The sequence below is a fragment of the Solenopsis invicta genome, chromosome 8 (genome assembly GCF_016802725.1).
Source record: "Solenopsis invicta isolate M01_SB chromosome 8, UNIL_Sinv_3.0, whole genome shotgun sequence".
Taxonomy (NCBI): domain Eukaryota; kingdom Metazoa; phylum Arthropoda; class Insecta; order Hymenoptera; family Formicidae; genus Solenopsis; species Solenopsis invicta.
In genome coordinates, this window is record NC_052671.1 from 25,349,056 (window position 1) to 25,375,297 (window position 26,242).

General features: G+C 35.5%; 1 protein-coding gene and 2 long non-coding RNA genes across 6 annotated transcripts; 2 read left to right on the forward strand and 1 right to left on the reverse strand.

Moving 5' to 3' along the window:
* Window positions 1–6,815: 6,815 nt before the first annotated feature.
* LOC120358408 lies at window positions 6,816–12,910 on the forward strand. Its single transcript, XR_005575372.1, has 2 exons — window positions 6,816–7,971; window positions 8,675–12,910. It is a non-coding gene; the product is annotated as an uncharacterized LOC120358408 (long non-coding RNA).
* Window positions 12,911–13,854: 944 nt separating this feature from the next.
* Window positions 13,855–16,316, forward strand: LOC120358409. Of its 2 annotated transcripts, XR_005575374.1 has the most exons (3): window positions 13,855–14,290; window positions 14,928–15,675; window positions 16,018–16,316. It is a non-coding gene; the product is annotated as an uncharacterized LOC120358409 (long non-coding RNA). The 2 variants fall into 2 exon arrangements; XR_005575373.1 differs by lacking the exon at window positions 13,855–14,290 and having other exon boundaries at window positions 14,786–15,675.
* A 168-nt stretch (window positions 16,317–16,484) lies between these two features.
* LOC120358407 lies at window positions 16,485–22,254 on the reverse strand. 3 transcript variants are annotated; one of them, XM_039452623.1, is made up of 9 exons: window positions 22,063–22,254; window positions 21,423–21,553; window positions 20,835–21,027; window positions 19,761–20,709; window positions 19,417–19,483; window positions 19,170–19,338; window positions 18,433–18,582; window positions 17,382–17,560; window positions 16,485–17,289 (listed from the first exon to the last, which is right to left on the reverse strand). In XM_039452623.1, exons 3-4 carry the CDS (start codon window positions 20,950–20,952, stop codon window positions 19,892–19,894), a joined length of 936 nt encoding a protein of 311 aa, XP_039308557.1. In that variant the 5' UTR covers window positions 20,953–21,027; window positions 21,423–21,553; window positions 22,063–22,254; the 3' UTR covers window positions 16,485–17,289; window positions 17,382–17,560; window positions 18,433–18,582; window positions 19,170–19,338; window positions 19,417–19,483; window positions 19,761–19,891. The 3 variants fall into 3 exon arrangements, with proteins under 3 accessions (XP_039308557.1, XP_039308556.1, XP_039308555.1); XM_039452622.1 differs by having other exon boundaries at window positions 17,382–17,563; XM_039452621.1 differs by having other exon boundaries at window positions 17,382–17,623.
* Between the last annotated feature and the right edge of the window lie 3,988 nt (window positions 22,255–26,242).

Consider the following 26,242-nt stretch of genomic DNA (forward strand, 5'->3'; position numbering starts at 1 on the left):
TAAAGGACAGGTAACAGGCAAAGAAACGGGTATCCGAGTAAGCCCGGTATCAGGAAGCCAAGAGTACCCGGCGTAGAAGTTGCGGTACGGAATAACCGAGTACGCCCGGTATCAGGAGACCGTAAACGGCCTGTGTCAGGAAGCCGAGAACGCCCGGCACAGGAGTGCGGGTAACCGAGAACGCCCGGTGTCAGGAAGGCCGTAGCCGGCCTATGTCAGGAAGCCGAGAACGCCCGGTGTCAGGGGTTTTCAGGAAACCGAGTACACCCGGTATACGGAAGCCGAGAACACCCAGCCAAGGAGCTCCGAGTACTCCCGGAGTGTCGGTACCGGTGATTTGGAACCGACTGGTTGTTCCTTCCTGGTGTGGCTCCGTATTTATACCCTCCAGCCGCCCACGCAGTCGGAACCACGTGTTTACCCCACTTTTCGGCGTGTACCTACGCGCACGTGCCCGCGCGATGCTACGTGTGACGTCACGCGACCGGGCGCAAGAGCGAGCGAGATGGAAGACGGAACCGACGTCACGTGGCCGCGCGTGCGAGTGAGCGAGACGGAGAGTACTGACGTCACGTGATCGGGTATGCGCGTAAAAGAGACGGAACGATACGTTATAATCTGGCGTGCGAGCGAGAAAGAGATATAATTTACTTGTGTAACGATGCTATCGTTACATCATCCCCCTCCTCAGGCTGGTGGCGCGGAGATTTTAATTTCCTCGCCGACACGTTGATAGTTGGCCCCAACGATTGAACCGTAGGATCCATCGGTCATTTAAGAGCCGTAATTTATATTTGCGGCTCTTGTGTACGGCATAATAAGGTATGTCGACTACTCGACCGTTTGGTAATGTGATCTTTACGGGTGGTGGCGGAGGCGGTGTCACATTAATTGCACGAACATCAATCGGTTCGAGTGTTGGTGTATCATCGCTCAAAAGTTCCGGTGTCCTCCATAGTATTTGTTCCTCCATTCGTGGTTGTGTTGGAACTATATTTATAGGCGTCGATGTCACGGGGATAGTTTCCGGATGTGTCGGAGCGGCGATCTCTATCGGTTGGGTCACTGCCGCGATGGAGGGAACGATGCGCGTTGGAGTATTATCGGTCTTTTTACGCAACGTTATTGGAGTTAGATTTTTCTTGTTTGCTCCCTTTTTTTGTTGTTGGTTCCTTTGCGGCGGCGGTGATTTGAGAAAAATGGCCCTTTTAGCGGCGTTCTCTCGATCGCCTCGTTGTATTTTCGTGCCGACGCGCGGTACAACGTGATTCGCGCTTCGATGCTTTGACACCGGTTCCTCGTCGGAGAGGTCGGAGATATCTCCGAATAATCGCCGGAAAATTTCTTCTTTACTCTCCATCCTTGTGACTTTGCAGAACCGTGTTACCTTCTCAAGCTTTTGCAAGCGACTGTGGTTGTATGTGCGGTACTTGACCTTATTAGGTTGGTGCGCTTTTGCAATGGTTTTCGGGTAATTTTCGAATTGCGCCCGTATAGATGTGGCAACGTGGGGGCGTGAATTTTTCTGGAAATGTAATGCAGGGGCGTCGCAAGTCGGGGGCACGGTTTTACTTATAAAATTACAAATTGAAATTTTGCTTTCTTCCGGAGCGGTTTTTAAGTCTTGGATATGCACATGTCGGTGCCAGCGTCCTCGCGTGTCTCGCAAATCCACAATTACCGGGGAAATAATGCGTCTTACTTCTAACGGTCCAATGTATCGCGGGGCAAGTTTTGCATTGAATCCGGCGGCTTTACTTGATAGCGGGTACTCACGTTTCCAGACTTTGTCGCCGATTTGCGGTCTCCAATTTCTTCGGCGGAGATTGTAGTGCGTTTCTTGCTTTTGAAAAGCTCGGGCTTGATTGATGCGGACTACCTCGAATGCTTCTTCTAAACGACGGCGCGTAATATGCGGTGTCGTGTTTTCGGCATATCGGCGATCCTGCGGATGCGGAAAAGCCAATTCGCGGCCGTGATTTAAATAGGCCGGGGTATAACCCGTGGTTTCGTGCCTTGCAGTATTATATGCGAATTGTAAGGGTAGTAAATATTCATCCCAACGTCTATGATTTTTCCCCACGAATTGTGAAATCATAGTTTTAATGGTTTTATTTGTTCGTTCGACAGGATTACAGTGAGGCGCTCTTACCGGTGTGGTGCGATGCTCGATTTGAAAGGCGCGCAAGAGTTCGGCCAGCTGTACTGATTTTAATTGCGTTCCGTTGTCGGAAATAATTTGATCGGGACATCCGTGACGGTGTATAATTTTTTCGGCGATTGCTCGGGTGACGACCGGGGCCGTGGCGCGACGGAGTGGTTTTAACTCTATCCATTTACTAAAACGGTCTTGCATGACCAGAAGCCATATATGTCCGTTCACTGACCTCGGCAAAGGACCGACTAAATCCAAAGTCACTTGTTTCCACGGCGTGGTCACTGGAGTCGTGTGTAAATTTCCAGCTGGTTTCATTGATGGTATCTTGTGCGCTAAGCAAGTCGGGCATTGTCGTACGTATTTCGTGATGTCCTGGAACATACCTGGCCAATAATATAATCTGGCCATCCGAGCAATAGTCTTTGCTACTCCGAGATGACCGGCTGTAGGCTCATCGTGGTGTCGCTGAAGTATGGTCATGCGTTCTTCCTTAGGAACACATTGTTTCCATTGCTCGGCAGGATCGCTTTCACGAAAGTCTAATTCGTGCAGGATGTGCCGATAAAGTCGTCCTTGTTGCACACGGAAGTCCGGGTAATCCGTTGGTTTATTTTTAACTCCTGTTAATACCCGGCGGTACCAGCTGCATTTCGGAGTTGTTTGCGTACTGCAAACTTCTGGTTGCCTGGAAAGAGCGTCGGCTACTCGATTAAGGCTGCCTTTGCGATATTGAATGTCAAAATCGTATTGCTGTAACTCAAAGAGCCAGCGTCCTAAGCGTCCGGTCGGTTCCTCCAGTTTCTGTAGCCATCGTAATGATTGATGGTCAGTTATTACGGTAAAGGCGTAGCCTTCTAAATAGCCTCGCATTTTTTTTATGCCCCAGACGACTGCTAGGCACTCCAATTCCGTGGCGCTATAATTTTTCTCTGCGCCATTTAAAGTGCGACTGGCGTAAGCTATTACTCGTTCGCCGCTTTCTTGATGTTGAGTCAAGACAGCTCCGAGGCCGTACGAACTGGCGTCGGTCTGAAGGATAAAGCGCTTGCTAAAATCCGGACAGGCTAGGACTGGTGCGCTTACTAATGCCTCCTTTAGTTGCTGGAAAGCTTTTTCTTGTTCCTCGGTCCAGGTCCATTTGACATTCTTTCCAGTTAACTTAGTTATCGGTGTTGCGATACTTGAAAAATTCGGTACGAATCGGCGATACCAAGAAGCCATCCCCAGGAATTGTCGTACCTTGCGTATCGTGGTCGGAGCGGGCCAGTTCGCCACGGCGCTTACTTTCTCAGGGTCTGTCCGGATGCCCTGGCGATTTATTATGTGGCCCAAATACTTTAATTGCTCCCTGCAGAAATGGCATTTCGCGGGATTAACTCGTAGCTTAGCCTCTCGTAGTCGTCGAAATACTTCACGAAGATGTTGAAGATGTTCTTCGAAGGTCTGACTAACGATGATGATGTCGTCTAGGTACACCAGCACATTAGGTTCAAGTTCTGGACCTAGCACTTCATCTAAGAGACGTTGAAAGGTGGCTGGCGCCGAATGGAGGCCAAAAGGCATCACGCGGAACTGCATTAATCCTCTTCCAGGCACCGTAAAAGCCGTAACAGGTCGACTTTCTGGATGTAGCGGAACTTGCCAGTATCCGCTTACGAGGTCGAGCGTAGACAGGTATCGGGCACCTCGTAATTTGTTAAGAGTAGCGGTTACATGAGGAAGCGGATAGGCGTCCTTTTCTGTAACCTCGTTTACCTTTCTAAAATCGATGCAGAAGCGATGAGTTCCGTCTTTCTTCTTTACAACCACAATGGGTGAACTCCAGGCACTGCGGGACGGTTCGATGATGCCATCAATAATCATTTTTTCGACTTCTTGGTCGATTACGGCTTGCATTGCCGGGTTTCGCGGTCTATATCTTTGCTTAATCGGCTGATTAGTTTTCAAACGGATGCGATGCTGTGTTCGATCGGTCGGACCCTGAACTTTCTCGAATTTTCGCAACTCATATTTTAGAAATTCTTTTAATCTCTGCTCTTCTTCTGGAGTTTGAGTGCTCAGTCCTTCTGCCGTTACTTTCGTTGTAGATGCCACGTCTCTTAAGTAGGCTTTAGGCGGTGGCCTTAGCATTGATCCAAGCTTAGCCCATAAATCCACGCCAATCAGCATCGCACTCTTAAGAGAGGGCATTATAAGAAAATTGTGTACGTGTTGCCTACCCCCGATTTGAACTGGTAGATCCACGGTTCCGGGGATTTCAATGGCCGTATCGTCTGCCATTCGTACGATGCTGGCCTGGTGTTCTGTATTGAAGCCGAGCGATTGTGCGTATTGGGCGGTTTTATTATTAATAAAAGATAGTTCGGAGCCGGAGTCGATTAAAGCGCTTATCACTTTATTTTGAATCTGTACAGGTATATGTGGCCGCGGCTGGTAACTCACTGGGATTTTTGCGAGGACCGGTCGGTGGCGGCGTCTCCTCCGGTCCGGTCGGCGTTTCCCGTCGGGGGGTGACAATCTTTCGTGAATATTCCGTCTTTGCCACATCTGGAGCAAAATTTCTTCGGAGGTCGCTTGCAATCAAAGCGTGTGTGGCCTCGCTGTTTACAACGCCAACAGCATTCTTCTCTACTGTACGCTGTCGCAACGGTACTTCCGGAGGTAGTTTTCTTTTCTGTGCGTAATTCTCGCCGTTGCTTTTCAATAGCTTCGAATTCGGCCGCTCTATCACTGAGATCGCTAAGACTAGTGAGATCGTCCAAGCGAATGTATAACTTATATTCCGGATTCATATTTTCGTATAGCCGGTCAAGTTGTTCTTCCGGAGAAAACTTTCCTGCTCGACGCATATTTGTGAGCATGGCCGTGGCGTATTTGTGGAAAGGCTCATCTGCTCGTTGTAATCGACCTTGAATTTCTCGCACTAATTGCGTGCGATACCGGCGAGGTAAGAATTGTCTTTTAAAATCGTCGCAGAAATCGTCCCAGGTAGTCCAGGAACTCTTACAATTCCGATACCACAGCAAAGAATCACCTCTCAGCATTTCAGGTAGTCCCATCAACATTTGATCGCCCGTGTATCCATAGCCTTGTCGCAATTCATCTAATCGCTCCAAAAAAGAGATAGCGTCTTTGCCATCGAAATGGCAGCCCCATTTCCGCATCTGATTCATCACCTTTGCCGAATCCAAACGGTCGTTGTTTTCATCGGCCGGTGGATTAATAACAAGTTGAGGAGGACCTTCCCCTGGTTGATCGTCGTTGTCCATATTTAGAGTTTCTAACTGCTCTGGATTTCTCAGGAAATATTTCAGGAGCCGCTGTCGGAGTGCTATGTACGTGCCGGTACTCTCTAAGCCGAGTCGGTCTAACTGTTCGATTAACTGGGTTTTATTATAATAATATATATCACTTCGTGTAGGAAACATTTATAACAAATCGGAGCTCGACGGATCAGGTCCCTGTTCGGGCGCCATGTAACGATTCGACTTTTCTCGCGGTCACGGATTAGCTCGCCGGTGCCAGGGTCGAGAAAAGAAGGAACTCCGATTTGAAAGAAAATTAACAAAATATTTATTTAAATCAATTTCTCCTCACACTCCGTGATACAAAATAATAAAATAAAATTTATTAGGAAGAGAGGAAGTTAACACCTTCGGAACTCGTGTTCCCCGGAACGTTTGATCACACACGGAAAGAACCTAAAACTAATTGTAACGTACTCGCATAGAGAACACATAGAAAACTTAAACTAAATTAAGCGCTCGCGGCGTAGATTGAGACGCGGATCTTACAAACTAACGCTCGGAAAATATTACAAGTAACGCGACTTAATGCTAACGCAACTTAATAGCTATCGCTCGCCTGAGGAAGGGGTCACGATACGCTCGCTTTGTTAGGAGGGCGCTTATTCGGACGGAACGCTCGGGACGGAGGATATCCAAGGAAAAATCCGGCGAGGAAGTTGTAACTCCGGGTAATCGCGTCGTCGCCGACCGAGTGAAAATATTCTAAATCTGCTCTGAAAAGAAAACAAAATTAAGAATCGAAATTAAAGGACAGGTAACAGGCAAAGAAACGGGTATCCGAGTAAGCCCGGTATCAGGAAGCCAAGAGTACCCGGCGTAGAAGTGCGGTACGGAATAACCGAGTACGCCCGGTATCAGGAGACCGTAAACGGCCTGTGTCAGGAAGCCGAGAACGCCCGGCACAGGAGTGCGGGTAACCGAGAACGCCCGGTGTCAGGAAGGCCGTAGCCGGCCTATGTCAGGAAGCCGAGAACGCTCGGTGTCAGGGGTTTTCAGGAAACCGAGTACACCCGGTATACGGAAGCCGAGAACACCCAGCCAAGGAGCTCCGAGTACTCCCGGAGTGTCGGTACCGGTGATTTGGAACCGACTGGTTGTTCCTTCCTGGTGTGGCTCCGTATTTATACCCTCCAGCCGCCCACGCAGTCGGAACCACGTGTTTACCCCACTTTTCGGCGTGTACCTACGCGCACGTGCCCGCGCGATGCTACGTGTGACGTCACGCGACCGGGCGCAAGAGCGAGCGAGATGGAAGACGGAACCGACGTCACGTGGCCGCGCGTGCGAGTGAGCGAGACGGAGAGTACTGACGTCACGTGATCGGGTATGCGCGTAAAAGAGACGGAACGATACGTTATAATCCGGCGTGCGAGCGAGAAAGAGATATAATTTACTTGTGTAACGATGCTATCGTTACAGCATAATTTAGCATTTATAGCATTTATATCATTTATGTTAATAGCTTTTTCGACTGCAGTGGGTTTTAACCCAGGTTCGTTACCATTTGTCGGGATCGTTCAATTGGAACGGACGATCGTCCATTCTAATTGAACGATTCCGGCAAACGGCAATAAACCTGGGTTAAAAACCACTGCAGTCAAAAACGCTATAAGATTCATATTATACATAATTCGCGCCTCGTAGCGCATAGCGCTCTAGTATAACATCATGTTTCAGTCTCGTGACAAAAAACATTTGATTCTTGAAACTCGTCGAGACAAGTCTTCAGTTCACTAGATTTTCTTTCTTGTTGAGAAGTGCATACATAATCGAAATAATGAATAATGAAATTGTTGAAAACACATGTGCCTCTCAAATGGATAACATTGATCTTCCGGAAAAAAATAATCTATTAGCAACATGTAATACAGATTGTGGATATATCAACGATATTCAACAACAACAACAATGCAGCGCTTTATTAGTAGAGCCTACTGACGTCATTCATCAAGGTATACAATTACCTTTCAACGATAGTGTTGTACAAGAAATAGGCAAGATAAATAAGAAAAGAAATGCTGCTATTGATGATGAACTATTGAATGTAAAACAAATGCGAAGAAATGATCCCAATAATTCTTTAGAGAGACAAGGTATGTAAGAGATATTAATTATTTAATAAACCTTTTTAGTGTGGCCTTAAAGAAATGTGTATATATTTTAATATCTTGTTTGTTTATCATATCATTTGCAAAGAAAAGTAGAGTTTTTTAATATAAACATTGTAATTATTGAATAGACTTTCGTGTAATAATAAACTATTATGATATTCAGTTATTTTTGTTTCAGTTATTTTATTCAGTTATTTTTGTAATTCCTCGGGCTGCTAATATATTTAATTATAATTGTAGATGAATCTGACGAATCTACAACTGATATGAAGACGATAAGAGAATCTCTACGGTATATATTTAACGAAAACGTTAAGTTATTTTTACATACAGGGTTGGGTAAACTTCCGAAAACGATCAAATATCTCGAAAAAGATCAACTATAGCAAAAAATGTAAGTAGCAAAGTCGTAGAACTTAATAAAATGTATCTAATGATGGCTAAAAATTTGTCTTTGGGTGGAGGACGAAGATCATGATGGTCAAAATTGCATTTTTTTAATGGAACTGCCTACTTTTTATTGCATATTCTTGTAGCTTATCTCTAGACCTTTCCAAAACACTATAAATAAATGTTTTTTCGTTAAGTATCGTCGTCTTGACCTTTCTTACGAACTGTCACGTTCTTATATTAAAGTTATCTTTTTAAAAGTCTGTCTTTTTATTTCGGGAGTGCACGTGTTATTGTCACAGTGAGTGTGTATGATAACGAGACGACCTTCCCGGTCGTAACAATATTTATTGGATCTATCTCTGCTAGTTTACAAGATAAAAGGGGGTGGCCACTGTAGCTGAGACACCCTGTATATCAATTCATATATCAATTTATATATCTATAAAGTTTTTGTTGTTTGAAATGATGTACCGTTACAACCAATTAATTCAAAGCATAATAATACAAATACAATACGTAATTAGTTGATTCAACCTGCCATTAACGAATCATTTATACAAAGAAATCCTATACGTGAAATAAAAATTCAAAATACAAGGCCACGTACAGATGTAAATGAAAACCTCTCTGACATCAATGCTGTAGTTGCATTTATTAAACGGCAAAACACGTATATTTTTAATCAAAACGATCAAATATTGCAGATTTTGAAAGCTGTTATACTAACAATTCTATTGAAAATACATGGAAATGTAACGAATTACCGAAATTGCCTTGCATTCTACCAATAACATTTGAAGATTTTACAAAATTAGAACAATATCTTTACAATGAAAACAATTTAGGTTTTTTGGTAAAATAAGCATTCGTAAAATTAAAAATGTAAAAATTAGAACAGCTTATAATTATAATAAAGTTTTTTCTAGGCAAATTATTTGTCAACAATTGGAAGCTGTGGAGACATTACATCAATAACAAATAACATACTTCATAGCCTTTTATCAAATCAAATTGCATCGTTGTACAGTTTTTATGGAAAGCGGAATAATAAAAGGTCCTTTGTGCTACTAAAGGTCAATAGTGTGGTGACTTCATCAGTTCTTAAGGGACTACCCGGTTTTACGAACATCAAGTACACGAATGCATTAAGGTATGGCTAAAACGCTCCACAACGCTCTGTTATAAAAAAGAAGAAGCAGTAGCACATTATTGAACGAACCTATATCTGAAGAGCATTCTCTATAATTCCACAACTGTTATCAAACTATTGTAATATTTATTGTAATATTTATGAAGAGAAATTAGAATTAAAATTTAATTGTGATTTTTTAAATAATAAGTAATAACTAATAATATTAATGTATATTATTACCTATGATAATGCTTAATGTGTCAATGATATTAAATGTATGATAGTCATGAAGAGAATGGAGCAAATGCTAAATTTCTTTAAGGGGGCATATACCATATACCTAGGAGGCCAAAAAATGGCAATTTCTTGGAATTTTTGTTGGAAACTGATGAAATTACCGAACTGTGGGTTTTTTTGAAAATATACATTTTGAAGAAACTTTATAATTTTTTTTATTAAAAAATTGCGCAAAATCGAAGATACGATGTCGCGAAGAGGCAGCCTTGAAAAAATCTCTTAAAACGGTACCAAGTGTACCTTCATCAAAAATCAATTGAAACAAAAAATGTTTAAATATATAATAATAGAAAGTTAAAATATATAATAATATCTTTGGCGCATTGTATTCAATTTCAAAAATATCATTTTTTGACAATGTGGTGGGTGTTAAAATTTAGCACTTTGCACTCCTATGTCGAATGTGACTCGACATCAGTTTTTATCTCAGGAGCTCCTTTGTTGAATCTCACTTGACATTTTTTTGCCTTATTTTTAAATTGCCCTATTTTTTAGTTGAAGTAAATTTTAAATAAAACACTTAAAAGCCTTGGGAGCTGGTGGTAACAAAATTAAAATATAATTTGGAATGCAAAAGGTTAACGTTGCGATTTTTAAGACAAAATCCATTCATTTTGTTTCCTCGCCCTCCCCCCCCCTCTAAAAAATTCATGAGGTCTAAAAAAATCCTTACAATACGCGATAGATAATTATGTGTAGAATAGTCACTAGAAATTTCAAGCAAATCGGTTCAGTGGTTGTTGAGATATTTCTGATACCAGTTTGAAAAATTTTGTTTCGAGAAAAATGCGTTTGAATATTCAACATGTGTTTTTGTTAATAAAACATAAAATTTGTTTAACTTACACAGAGTCGTCAATTCTAGGCCCATAATACAAGTTCTCTGCAGTAGATGCACATATCGTCTAAATTTTGTTGTCGGCGACATATTCGCGCTTCTTTTGTCTGTTCCTGCGTATATACCTCGACTTGCGTTATGCGGCGATCATCTTCGCGCGCAGCATATTGGTGTGCATTCGGTCCTCGAGAAATGCCCATAATGCTCATTATTCGTAATATTGAAGTTATATCATCGTTGAACATGCAAGCAGCTATGTATGCAGCAATTTCTACTGTAATAGCACCGCTGTGCGTTTTTAAAGCTATTTTCCAAATTATACTGTTAAAACTTTTATTGCTATTCTGTTGTGAGTATAGTCACCAACACAGCGCTCCAATAATGCGTCTTTGAGATATTAGACACGAAGTATTAGACACGAAACCAAAGGGACGGGCCGTGGTCAAACCATAATATCTCAACAGCGCGCGGCGCGGTGCAGCGTGCCAATATGCTATCAGTCATATGATAAAACTATAATATGTTATTTTTCGGAATTTTGACTTGAAATTTTCACCAGACATTCTCGAAAAATTGTAAAATTGTAATATGTAATACGCCGCGGGCCTGATAGTTTATTAATACATACAAGGCATTGCAGTTCTGTCCTGTTGTTTGGTTGCTAGGCAACCGATCATCAGTGAGTCGCTCTTTCCGTTTTAAAAGGACTAACACGTACAATTAATCTTTACGTTTAAATGCCCAAAAATGTATTTTAAATAAAATAATTAAAGAATCTCACAATATTAAACATTATAAATATGTAATAATCCAAAAATTGATTTTTTTGACCTTGCTAGGTATATATGCCCCCTTAAGATGCCCAAAGTTTCATATTAACATTTTTAAATACGACAATGAATTACATGATATTAATAAATATATCATGCAAACAAGAAGTATGAGATTACTGTTAACAGGCAAAGGATTAAAACAGATATTGATATTTCAGGATCTAAAATTCTTCTAGGTCTAATAAGAAAAGGAAGATATACATGTGAATCATACTTCTATTACTTCATTTATCCAACGGAGTCGAAATTAGTAAGTTGAACTCATAATGGGAGATATATCTAGCTATTATATCTGATTTAGTTGAAACAGTGCAGATAACTTCCGTAACATTAGCAAAGATGTTAGATAAGTGGAGATAAGAGGAGCGAGAGAGAAGTATGTCAGAGCAATTCATGTAACAGGCGAACTCGATGGCCGTCATTCCTGTCGAATCACTGAAGCCAACGGAAGCGAATTCTCCGGTGGCTGATGTAACATCGTGGAGACCCACTGACACGCATCAAACGATAATGCTTATCCTGAGACAGATTATGCGGAGAAATGTTTTTTCAATTTAAATTCCTGCTTTGCGACACAGGAAGTTGCAATCTTCTAAATTCGTAAGACTTCCACGAAAATAACGTCACCAAAGAAGTATCGCATACAGACACAAAACTAATTATGTGGACACAGAATTGTTGCACGTTTATTTTATGCTACTCACTGAATATTTTATATTATATTCATTAAATATTTACGTTATTTTATGCGAATTCACTAAATATGTATTATAATTTTTAAGAATAACTCTCGAGTGAAAGTGATAACCTTTACCAGTGATACATTTCCGTCTCTCAAAAGCAAACTTGTATTGAAACTAAAAACATTCAAATCACATTTAATAGTATTTAATCGCAAATTTTATGAGAAAGTAGCATTAAATAAAATTTTTTACGCTAATACTAATAAAACTAATAATACTAATAATACTAATAAATATGCGTACTAAAGTTCACCATTTTGATTCATTTACACGTTTAAAAGTTATTTAACTAAAACTGCAACAAAGTATCATTTTCTCCATATAAGCCATTTTAAGCTTTTACTAGTTTTTCTTTGCAGTTGGTTTGTAGGACCAAAATTCGGGTATTTATGATCAAAATTTTTATTATTGATTAGAGAAAGAAAGAATAAATTTTAGAAGCAATTTTTTAATTTTGATAAATTCTAGCTAATATTGTAGCTAAAACATTCTTAAATAAACAAGATAATCTTTCTTATATGTGTACACGAAACTAATTGGCAGGATACACAAGATATTAGGAGATTGTTTTATGCTACAAATTAAGAACTCACGAGGGAACCATACAAAGTTGATACATGAATTTCGTGAAAAAAATATCCGCATCTAGATCTGTTTAAACACATGTGACAGGTTTAATTTTTCGCAAGCCCATAAAAAAAATTGGAAGATTGAAAGTTAGCGCGCGCGTAGTAGGTCCACTATATTGTTGACTTTTTTTATTTTGTTGACTGAGCAGAATAGGCTGTAATGTATATAAAGCACGGATTACAGAAATTATTGTTATACATGATGTTTTATTAATGTCAACTTTGCTGTTGAATGTACGAATGTTTATGAATTACGTAGTAATTTAATAATTAATAACTATACTTTTCATGATTAAAACAACTATAATTATGTAGTTAGCACGAAAAATGACTATTAATTATAGTTAAATTATAATAATTGCATTTTTTTCTTTCACTGGACATCTCGAACGTAAGTTTACAAAACGGCGATAGCTTTATTGCTCTATGCATTGCGTACTGACAAATGTCAAGGTTCTGTTATAAAAATATATTACTTTCCATAGTGCTTTTGTGTGTTTTATTCGCTTATGTTCGTAATCACTGAAAGTATGAAAAATAGGAAAGCGTGTCGACTCCACTCTTTCTTTCATAGCCATTCCACTTGCACATCACGAAGACTTTGATGAGGTAGACTCTTTCGATGTCGCTTAGATATTGCGCAATCTATGAATCCGGTTCTAGTTCTGTTTGCTTTCTCACACACACACACACGCTCTCTCTCTCTCTCTCTCTCTCTCTCTCTCTCCTCTCTCTCCTCCTCTCTCCCCCCCTCACCACCCCCTCACTTCTCACTCATCTCTCTCTCTCTCTCTCTCTCTCTCTCTCTCTCTCTCTCTCTCTCTCTCTCTCTCTCGCTCTCTCTCTAGAAAAAGCGGCAACGGGGATTTTCGGGTAAATCAGTCGCTGGGGCAACTCGTGTCCGTTTCGCGGAAATAGGATACAGACACGATAAGCGACCGTTTGTACGCCGCGATTTCGAGGGAGTGAAAAAAATGCGAATCGATCGTTCGAACTCGCATAATCGCTGCGCCGCAACAAGGAAAAGGAAATTGATGAAAAAGAAAGCTTATTCGCGACGGACGTCGTTGCCACTGTCGATATTACGGGAATAATGAAACTGCATTACGCTGCGACTTTATAATACAATAAACTGCAGATCTAAAAAAGAAATGCTTTTAATTCTGAATGATTGCAAACTTAAATAAATCAGGGGCTAAATTTAAAGAAAGAAAGAAATATTAGAGACTCATTCTTTTGTTTAACTTTGTATAGGCCTTAATAAATATTTTAAATAGTTGAATTTAAAAAATAATAAAATTAAAGTTTATTTATAATAGTTTATTTAAAATTTCTAATTAATTGTTAAAGATTTAATTGAAAAAATTGTGAAAATAGAATAATTTCCAATTTTAAAATTTCAGATTAAAAATTAATTTTTAACTGGTCTATTTTAAAGAATCTAATTATTTACGTAAAGTACAAATAGAATTATATATATGTAAGTCTTTAAGAATTTTCTTTTTCTTTCTCACTTTTAACTTTCTTTTCAAATTTCTACAAACACCTTCTGAAATTGTTTTATTGCATAGAAAGCCTGCGGCAGACGATGCGATTTTTCCTGCTGGATTGCTTGCGATCTACTGAATTACTAGAATTTCTGCGAGCTGTTTGGTTCATTTCTAGCAATTTACTAAATCGCAAGCAATCCAGCAGGAAAAATCGCATCATCTGCCGCCGGCTTAAAAGTGTAAGTACATACTTCCAATTTTATTCCTAGAAATGTGCGTGTTAAAATTAAAATAAAGGACGGTTTTTTGGAAATGGTAGATTGACAATCCATTCGTGGTGAACTTTTAAGGGCTGGAAGTGAGTATATCATGTCACTTTCCAAATAATTCTTACTGTCGAGTAGCACGCCTTCGTCTCTCTGCCGTGGGATTAGCGACATTTTTTTCCATGAACATGACATGGAAACTGGAAATGAATAAGAATATACAGCATTGTGTAACTAGCTGTATATGCGTACGTATGCGTGAATACAATTTGTGTACATGTGTAGAAATCGCCGTGCGAAACAGCGACTGTTGAATCGAGAACAGTTTTGTCGCTTGTGTAACAAAGAAGTTGAACGAAGAAACGTGATAACGATTAAACAGTATAATTAATATACCGTACTTATAATAATAAAAAGTTATTATTTATTTATTTAAGAATTAAAAAGAATAAAAAGCAATCTTAAGAATTTAAGGAGTAACGCCATTCTAGAATTTTCAAAAAATCGGTTTTCTTTTTTTTTTTTTTTTATTGCTTAAATGATACTTTAAGGTCTTAGAAATAAGGTACAAAAAATCTAAAAGCGAAGAAAGATCTCTAAGTGTCATTTTTGAAAGATTAAAGCATCGTACTTTTCGATAAGATATGAAGCGTTTGTGAAGAGATCCTTCTGAGAATAATAAAAGGATTAGTTATCTACAGTGAAGCTTATGTAAGGTTTTCTTCCTAGTGAACGAGTAAAAAAAAAGGGAATGCATTGATCATGTCCAAAAACGAATGGGTACCTGCCTTTGCCACTTGAAATCCACGAAAGAACTTGGAGAAAAAAGTAAATTGAATAGGAAACTTATAAATGAATTGTCTCTTTTTTTGGATCCATCGTAATTATGATTCAATTGTAAATATGAGACGAGAGATCTGGACAACTCTTTATCATAAATTATTCACAGACAAAAAGTCACAGAATGATAAATGCCCGCCCGGTAAAGATTCGTGGTGTAAATGGCACCAGGCGAAAACCATTAATATATTAGCTGAATTCAAGCAAAAGCCAGCTCTTTCTGATTTTGGATGCTATTAAGCCAATCTATAAAGACTTAAGCAGTGACGATCTTCTTGAACGTTGTTTAAGTGGCTACACACAAAGCAGTAATGAGAGTTTCAACTTTGATTTGGTTAATGGCTCTAAAAACAGTTTTCAGCGGTAAAGTTATCCTTGATACTGCAAGTAATATTGCTGTTTGCATACTCAATGATGGCTATTCAAACGTTATAAAAATTATGGAAGAGTTAAGCATGACAATTGGACCGAACTGCTACAATTACTGCCTCGAGAATAACGCGCGACGCATCAAGTATTCGGTGCGCTTGCTAACAAATGCTGCAAAAGGGACTTGATTATCTCTAAAATCGACCAAGAGGGTTAAGGAGGAGGAGAACATCAATAAGGAAAGCCAATTGTATGGTGCAGATTAAAGGTAAACAAAGTTCTATCTCTGATTGTTACACAAAAACTTTAAACGCGTTTTTCTTGAAATCACTTTTTTTAAGCTTGCCGAACCCATAACTCCTATAAATCTTGACCGATTTTAACTGTAGCATTTAAAATACATTTGCCAGCGAACTACGTACGGATTTTACGTTTCGTTATAAACTTTGTTTTTTTTATAAACAATTTTCTGCAAAATTTTTAGTCAAAAAAGTAAACTTTTTCTTCAAACTTGTGTCATTTATACAAAAAAAATTATCTTTTAATTTCCGTACGTAGTTCGCTAGCTAATAACATAAAGAACTAAAAAAAATTTGGTTCTTTGTTCTAGAGCAAAAATTGGAGCAGATTTTGGTTTGGCAGTGAGGCACCTTCCGAAACGTGTGGTCAAGTTTTTTCACCGCCATTTTGTAATAAAACTACACAACAAAAATTTTTTTAATACTTTGAAATATGTAGAATAAGGTACTTAAAAAAGATTTTGCTTTACTGTTTTCGTTTTCCTGTAAAAAATGATCAAAAATAGGCCTTTTTTGGAGGCTCTAGAGTGGCGTTACTCCTTAACATATCTGAGTTAAAGTCTATGTAAAAATTATAATTTAGCATTGAAAAATTTAATTTAGTGCTTCACATTCTCAATTATTTTTATAATCAATTTCCAAGCGGTACACAGCATGGACATAGCAAAATGTTTCTGCGTCTTTTCTTTCAAAGTACAGTGAAGCCTCTCATATCTGAAATAATAGAGAGACAAAATTGTTTGAATAAGAAAATTTCCGAATAATAGAATAAATACACTTTTATATTAAATATTATTTATTTAAACAAAAACTTAAATTTTTAACAAAAAGTATTTCATATATTCAAATAAACTTAAATTCTTTACATTACTAACTCTTGTTTAATTTAGAGCTGTATTATGATCGTAAAAACAATTTGGCGACGGAGTCTATTGAATTTGAGGAAACTATATGAAATCACACAAACAAATATAAGCATTAAGATCTAGCTACCATCGTTGAAGGCATTCGTTTATATATATATATATATATATATATATATATATATATATATATATATATATATATTTGTGAGAGCCAGTGATTCGATGTTTAATTAGATCAAACTACGTTTTAATTCATTACACTTTTTTCCATGTAAGTATAAAGTAATGAAATTTCAAACTTGAGTTAGCTTTTTATTTACTTTCTTAAGTGACTGAATTTTTAAGTAATTACATTAACATAATCTCCTATTTGTAATTAAATTTATCACTCTTTTGATATTCGCTATCAATTATCTCTGTGCAATTACATTTCAGATTAAAATTATTATCACCATCAACGTCACATCCGTAAAAGTTTTAAACCTCCAATGAGACCAAAGTCATTGACCTCTCGTGCGATGCAGACCGAACAGGAAAGTGGTTGGCTTAAGCGGTCAAGCGATCGCTTCGTCGACGACATCGTTAATCATCCCGATGTCGTCGATAATGACGCAGCGAGAGGAAACAATAGAGCAAAGAGATTGCGATTACATAGATATATTTACACCGGTAGGAACATAATAGTTATTATTACTCGGATGTAGACCACATGCTGTCCTGGATATGAATCAGGCTCTTATGACCGTTTTCCTTCCACGCTGGTACACTCCGTCGATTCGTAGATCGCAAGATGAATCAACAATAATTACCCACGGCTTTCCCGGGGACGAGATGTGTAGGCAGATTCTCGCATGATGTGACGGGTTCCTCTATTTATAATTGTCGACCGCAATATATCTTGCGTGAAATAACATAGACCTATTTCACAAAACTCACAAGTATCTTCCTGGTATATTGTTTGGTAGCATTGGCGAATTTATGTATTTTTCTGCTGGTATCAGAACGCGAATAACATGCCATTAATTTTACTGATATCGATGGACCGTTTTGCCTTTATAGATTAAAGATAAGATTATAAATCGCTGAGTTAAATACGGAATAAGCCGTAATACGTGTCAATACGTTTTTAGTCTTATATTTTTCTGATACTACACTGTTAAAAATTTCTGCCGTAAATTTAATGAAAAGTACTGGAAGCAATAGTCAATCACGCACATTATAAAAGCATTTTAATGTTGTCAATGAAAATTAAGTTACGTAACAAAAATTTAATGTAACATGAATTAAATTTCATGCATATTAATGTACAAATACAATAATGTAAAAACTAAAAATTCAGCTCATGTTACTGAAATTTAATGTGCGTTGAATGAAAGGTAATGTTTATTGGCATAAAGTGTAATGTTCATTGTACATAAAGTTTAATGTTTATTGTGTATGAAATTTAATGTTCATTGTGCATGAAGTTTGTTGTTCATTGTGCATGAAGTTTAATGTTTACTGTACATAAAGTTTAATGTGTACTGTGCATAAAGTTTAATGTTCATTGTAGATGAAGTTTAATGTTCATTGTGCATAAAGTTTAATGTTCATTATGCATGAAGTTTAATGTTCATTGTGCCATTAAATTTTAGTTACGTAATTTAATTTTTATTGACAACATTAAAATGCTTTTAATGTACGTGATTGATTTTTGCTTCCAGTACTTTTCATTAAATCTAATGCAGAAATTTTTAACAATGTATAATTAAATTTCTATTTGTATTATTAAAATGAATTACAAACTGTCTTTATTATCCAATATAACAATATCATTACGTATTTCTAATAGTGTATATCACATTATATAAGTATATTTACCATAAGTATCACTGGGTTAAATTGAATTGGTCAGAAAAAGCCGAAAGTTCTTTGGCAAGTTTAAATACTCGCACATCAAATGATTTATTATATCGACGAGCTTTTGATGCACTTTTTGCTCCTCTTTGTGGATTTATTTGTAAAAAAATTCTGAAAACAGTAAATATTTAAATTAAATAAATTAAAAATTCTTATATTTATTAACATTTTTAATATATATAAGGTAACTGTACCTCATATGACCTATCTAAGCTTTTTTTTAATTTTTTGCTGAATCCAAAATTAAAAACTGATGGCCAATTCAAAGGCAGATTCAAAGTAGAAAATATTTATGAACATTAATTTAAAATATGAGACAGTTTTAAATATTTACGTGGCCGCAATGCATAAAGATTTTTAGAAAGTGTCATTTAGGTCGTATTAGATACATAAGTTACTTAATTGTTCTAACTAGTCTAATAATATTATTTCGTTTTCACAAAAAGTGTTAGAAAGATGGATAATAAAAAGAAACAATAAAAAAATGTGATTTTATTATCAACAACAAAATACTAAAATCGAGTTGTCAACTGTTGCAAACACGTTGACAGCCTGTACAACACAGCGTTATTTGTTCAATTCATCATATAACCAAGAAACTTATAGAAATAACAAGTAGGCCATATTGAGTATTAAGCTATATAGGATATACTTACGTTATATACATTTATATAGAAATTATAATAAATCGTAGTTACCTTTGTATAAATTCTAGAGATTTTTCAATTTTAGGTGAATAGCAAAATCCATAAACGTAGTATGCGAGAAAAGTTATCAAGATTCCTTCCAGAGAATTCGTGGAAGTAATTGAAACTTTTTTATTAATAATGACAGTACATTTTGCATTCTCGTCGTATAATGATTTTCCTGCAAAGTACAATTCAAAATTATGATTAAAGGTGTAAAGTAAAGCATTTATTGTTTAAAGGCTTTTAATAAAAATACCTCTGATGATAAGCACAGGATACTCAGTGTCAGCAGCATTTATTACATCAGCATCATCAACGTCATTCTAAAATATAAAAATATAATAACAGAGAAATATTCGACCGGTAAAAACACAAACAAGAACGCCTTTGTCTTCAACAGTCGTAGCTAGATCTTAGTGCTTAAATTTATTTAAGAAACAACTCACTATAATTTAGTAATTAAAAAAAAATTTTTTTAATATTATTTTTTAAATATATTATTTTACTTTTAAAATATATTAATTTTACTCTACTTCATTATTTTTTTTTATGTACATTTCAAAATTTTATTGAGCTTTTTTATTAATGACTTATACTTACTCCAATTATTTTAAAAAGAAAATTTTCCTTTTCATTGAAATAAAAGATTAATAATCGGAAAATCACTAATAGTTTTGGTATTTTATCCTTCCTTATTTGAACAGCTGTTTTGCAGTCGTTTATAATCTCATTTATTTCATTTGCTTTTTTTTCTGTGAATGTTTGAAATATTGCCGTATGGATTTCGTCTTGTTACTAAGTGAATTTGTCCAGACTTGAACAACATTTTTTCCTAATAATCGAGAACAGTGTTGGAAGAAACAATCGGTTTCTTGTAAGAAAGGCCACTCAGCAGCTATTATCTCTAAATTTCTGTTTTTATCATTTAATACGGCACGAAGAGTTGGATACGTTTCTTCCATTAATTTTAAAACTTGTGGATTTATTTCGTGAAGGGCGAAAAGTTCTAATAAAGTACGTCGTTTATTTTCACTTTCAGCATTTTCATATAATAGAATAGGTGCATACTCAACGCAGCCATACTCGTCTTGACGTCGTGATGTAGCTTGCTGCTGACGTTCTTCTTGCTCCGCATCGTCACTGTCATAATTCGTAGCTTTCGAAAACGATTTACGTTTTTTTGAATTAATCTTATAAAGACAGGCGTTATAAATTTCAAGCCGTACGGTTTCTAAGCCACTTCCCCACATTTCATCGTTACCAATTGTATCAGCAAAAGTTTTCGGATAAGTATTGCAGAGAATTGTCGCAATTTCATGTGCTTTACATCTTGTCGTGTTTTTGAGAGTATCAATCATATATTCTACGATTTTCTGAATAACTGCTTTTCTGTCTGAAAAACACAGTTTATCTCCTCTTACGCAAGCAGTAACTATTCTTTCCGATAATTTACTCCATACTCCGTCTTCTAGATTTATTGATTTTACTTTTGTACTTGATCTATTTGATGAACTTAATGCTTCAGAACATGTACTGATAGAACTAGAATCTGAAATGAATAAAAAAAAAAAACACTTGAGTGTATACAGGAAAAGGTGGGATAAAACAAGGTAGTTAAGGTTTGATGATAAATAAAAACCAAGTTTTTAATGAAAAAAGTAATGAAATGTATACCTGAAATGTCATTTCTCTGTATTGTCGAACTAGATTCATTTAAAACAATTTGGTTATCTTCATTTTTTTTATCATAGTCCGAAGACATGTTTATACCTAAAATCGTTAAAACAATCATATCTTTAGATTGTTCTGCATATTCCAGTAGCACATCATTATCATCTATCTCTGTTCCATCGTTTTGTAAAAGTAACTACAAAAAAATTCAATTACATTATATTCTTATAATGAGTAGGTTGATAAACGTAACTCATTTTTTGTAAATAATACATATGTAACGTTTTCTTTGGGAGGGGGGGAGGAGTTCTGATTACTTATATAAAAAATTACTTTACAGATTATTTATACAAAAAAGCAAACAATTTTTATTTGTAAATCCATCGATTTCTAATAAAGGTACAACTACCTATACTATTCGTAAAAACGTTTTTCACATAAAAAAAAGATTTTAAAATTTTTACTAATTTGAATGTATTTACGTTGCACTAGTCTAAAAATAATAAAGTAAACAACACACAAAAATTGAATAGTAACTATAATCTTAGTTGAAAAAATACATTATAAATAATGATAAAAACTTATAATTACCTTGTAAGTATTGTCTTCAGGAAGTTTTAATTTTTTTATTGCAATTTCAATTATTTAGGATATACTATTTGCTTTTATCATGATTCTTTTGTGATTAGGTGATTCTACTTTGAATAATGGCATTTTGCGATCTGAAAAATAGAAAGAATCTGAGCACAAAGATTGTCGTAACATTTACGACGAGAGGAATAGCCATGCGTTTTGATGCACAAAAATATGTAAACAAACTATGGATCTCGAGCGTTAGCATCTAGGTGAGGAAAGCCGATTCAAACATGTTCGTACAAACGCCATTACGACTGATATTTTCACTATTAAATATAGCATCTTTATAAAATATTCTGTACTTTTAATGTTAAAATATGATGTATAAAATTATAATGTATAAGACGTAATTTTTTATGTTTTCATTATCTGACGTAATTTTAACTAGCACCATCGGATTCCTCAACAACTAATATAAGAAATAATATTCGTTTTACTTTCTACGAATAAAGTAAAAACGGTTCTTTTCATCACACTCTTTTTTTTAGATATTTTAACAAAATCGTACTTTCCGTATAATCAACTAGAATTATAACCGAAAAACCCGAAAATCGCAATTTCTAAACGTGTAAAAAAAAAGTATACAAATACTTACCGTTGTATCCTTCGATTGACAGCAATAGGTCGTAAAAAGTAGTCTCAAATGTTTATACAAAAATCGTTGAAAGGTTGTCTCACTTTGTCAAGGTAGTTCTCACTGGAAGTTTCACACTTACTGTGTCACTCACACCGACAGAATGTATGGACACGCACAAGCGCGAGTGTTTTGTCCGCGCTACCTACAGGCATACTAGCAGGGCTTCCAACTTCCAAGTCCGAGAGTGTAGTCAGGCGGAAGTCAGGTGGTGGGGATGAAAGCCATGGCTCACGCCGCACAGTGGAGCGAATAATGTAAATTCGCGGACATACATAACTTAAATTTTTTTTTTAATTTTAAACATTTTATTATTAAAACTATTTTGTAGAATAATTACACTTTCATTTCTGTATTAGAATTGACATTAAGAAAAACAGATAAATAAATAAAATTCATTAAAATAGATCGCTCAATCATTTTGTTGATTTGGTCAAGATGCGCTATCTGAATCAATTATAAAATACTTACGTAAATACGTTTAGTTTGCAAATTTGGTTATACCGTCAAATCATATACCACTATACTACATAATTTCCCTATATTGTTTATAAAAAATGCATATTTTCTCGTTCTTATATTGTACTCTTCTTTATTGAGAATTTTACTCAATAAGTACGATATTTAACAGAAGTTTTAAAAAAATGCCTGGGTTTGCCCGTTCTGATCCATACATTTTATGAAAGTATAATTTCAAAACTATTCATACGTGATAAAATCAAATGCATCTAGGTGCTCATTTACAAGAAATTTATGAAAATATTCATTTACGTATCATGGCACAAGGTACTTCAAGGTATATGTTTAAAAAAATCTGTTTCATGTTTTGTATACTAATGAAAAACATGTTCAATTTCTTTCAATATGAAAGATATATGCTTGGATTTTGTTATTTACAAAAGAATAAATGGAATTGTATACGAAAATATTTCTCTCTTTTTATTTCTACTAGATATCACAGGCGCGCGCTTCGCTTTTTATTACACCATGTGCAATTAATATTAATCCTTGTAATATTACTATTAACTTTTCGATACATACAACTGTCAAAATATGTGATGACAGCTGCTCATAAAGTAAGTGCAGCAACAGAATCAATCGGTATCGCGAAAAAGGGGCAACAATAAATTCGATTATCGATTTAACACGGCCTTTTTATAATAGGAAAAACTCTGGAAAAATAATCTGGTTGTATTAATTGGAAATTTGGTAGATTCAGTAAGAACTACAAATCGGATAGATTATAATTACATTTATCTATTCTATCTGAGACAGAAATTCAGTTACGATAATCAAAATTGTGATTGGTGTGAAGAGAATGCATTTTATTCGTATTTCTTGTTGATTTAACCAAAACATTTTTCTCAGTGTTATACAAATTAATTGAATTAAAACTATTTTACTAAGAAAGAAAAAAGATACGAATTATTACAAGTTTCAGTATTAATAAGACCAAAAATAAGTAAAATTTATTTTGCTCGTATATTTTTTCAAAATGTTAATACTTCAATAATAATATATAGCGTATCCTATTTAAGTAGCTTATCTTGAATATCTTGTAAATGACGCATTGTCGTGGCAAATGTTTCAGACAAAAATTGTATGGTCTGAAGGGAGACAAATAATGATAAAATCAATTCAATATAAAAAAATCGATTTTTAAAGTCACATAAAGGTTATCTTCATCTTTTTTAAATAAAATTGTATAATTATTTTACATAATATGATTTTTCGACAATTATTCTATAATATAAATAGTAAAGCGGAATTTTTAAAAACTAATAGTTTACGAGGTATTTTATATTTTATTTTAGCATATTTTAACATAAAATATCAAATATTTTGTAAACTATTCATTTTTTTGTTATTGTATTTTTGATAATTGTACTTAAATATTTTATACACAGAATAATAAGTTGAATCAATTAGTTTAAAGAAAACAAACGGCTTTTTAAAAAATTATGCTATTTGCAGTATACAACTACGTATCTTTTTTAAAAAAATTCTGTTTAAGTCATACGATCCTAATTTCTGTATGTGAAAAATTTCAGACATTTTTATTGTAGTTTTCGTGATAATTTTTACATTTGACTTTTTCTTGTTATTAATTACTATCTATTATATTTGAATTTCTTATTCATATTTATTAGCATTATTTATATCTTAATATTATTAGTAACTTTATTTCACGTGTTAGTAACTTTATTTCACATCACATGTTGGTAATTTTATTCTGCATGATTATCACAGGCTCACAGCGCATAGTATTTTGTTCAATTTGTCCATCCGTTTGTTTTCTGTTCCTGAACTCCCTGAATTAGTGTACACTTAAAGTGAAATAGGTATATGTTTGAAAGTTAGCGAAAGCAAGAAGGAACGTTCCAGTTCAGTTTAGTGCAGGAATAGAAAACAAGCCTCATGTATCGTCTTTTGTTTTTTCACGAGAGTTGGGCTGTTCGGCAGTTAGTTTTTTCAATGTTTCGACGCGACGCGCAACAACAAGTCGCTGCGCTGCAGCGCGCTGTAACGTTATAATTCTTGTGTACATCTCTAGAAGTTTCTCTTTCTCTTTTTATCTCTGTTTTTTTCTTATCAATTTATTTCTTACGTTCTTTCATTTACTATTATTGTTTCTTTTCATAAAATATTATAATGAATTCTATCGAATATTCAGAATTATTTTCCATCCTGCGAACTCATGGTGAAAATTTAAAGGACTATAGAACTCTTTTAAAACATATATTAATGAAAAAGGAATTTAATTTTTCTGCAAATGCTGAGACACATTTATCTGAGCCATTAAGAAAATTTTCATTTCATTTATACGAACGATGGTGTAAATCAAATCGTATATATGCAAATTTTACAAAACGAAACGAAATTTGGTTACGAACAGTATTTAGATTCCCAGAAGAAGCTTTGATTACAATTTCGGCAGAAACAGAGCCAATCCAACAATTAGCATCAGAAAATATAAAACAAGGACAAGACGGTTCTTCATCTAAACGAAAATCATTTTTGATTTTATCAGATAGACAAAAAAGAAGGCGTACCGAATTACTGAGAGCTGAAAACACTATAGATGAACTAGCATTCGCTCTAAAAGTGAAAATGCAAACTTCAGGCAATGTAGATGGTGCAGCAATTTTATCTTTTCTAATTGAACATCCCGAACAAACATCAAGACTCAGAGCTTTCTGTGAAGGTAAAAAACATGAAGTGAAATTGTACTCCAAAGAAGAAGCTTTAGCATTAATGTTGAATTTGGGATTATCAAAATCAAAATATGAAGTGTTACGAAAAATGTCTATTGAACAAGACATTAATCCCTATCCTTCATATTATCAAATTCAATTGGCAAAAAAAGATTGTTATCCCTCAAAAGATGCAATTACAATTTCAGATACTTATGCATCAATAAGTTTACAAGCTCTTCTTGATCTGACTACTTATAGATTACTTCAAACATGTAATATTGAAACACATTCTGAAATTCAGAATTTGAAATTAATATCTAAATGGGGATTTGATGGAGCGAGCTGCCAAAGCCTTTACAAACAAGCATTTGCAGATCTTCCGAATGATTGCGACAAACCAAGGGATGATTCAATTTTCACAACGTGCTTAGTTCCTCTGAAATTGGTCAATGATTCAATTACTATTTGGGAAAATTTGAAAACTTCTTCAACAAAATATTGTCGACCAGTTAAGTTCGAATTTATAAAGGAAAATGATGAAATCATTCGTAGAGAAAATCAAAGGATGTCAACCGAAATAGAAGCTTTGATTACAACGTATTATAAGGACAATGTTTCTGTAGAACATCAACTGTTATTTACTATGGTGGATAGAAAAGTTTGTTCATCACTAACAGAATCATCATCCATGAAATGTTTCATATGCGGAGTAAAACCTAAGGATATGAACAATTTTAATCTTGTTTGTAAAAAGGATGTAAAGGTAGAACACTACAAATTTGGATTATCAAGTCTTCATGGATGGATTAGATGCATGGAATTTTTGTTACATGTATCTTATAATCTCGAAATAAAAAAATGGTCAATCCGAGATCTGCAGGAGAAGCTTCGTAAGGAAGAACGTAAAAAGACAATTCAAAGAGAATTTAGACAAAAATTAGGAC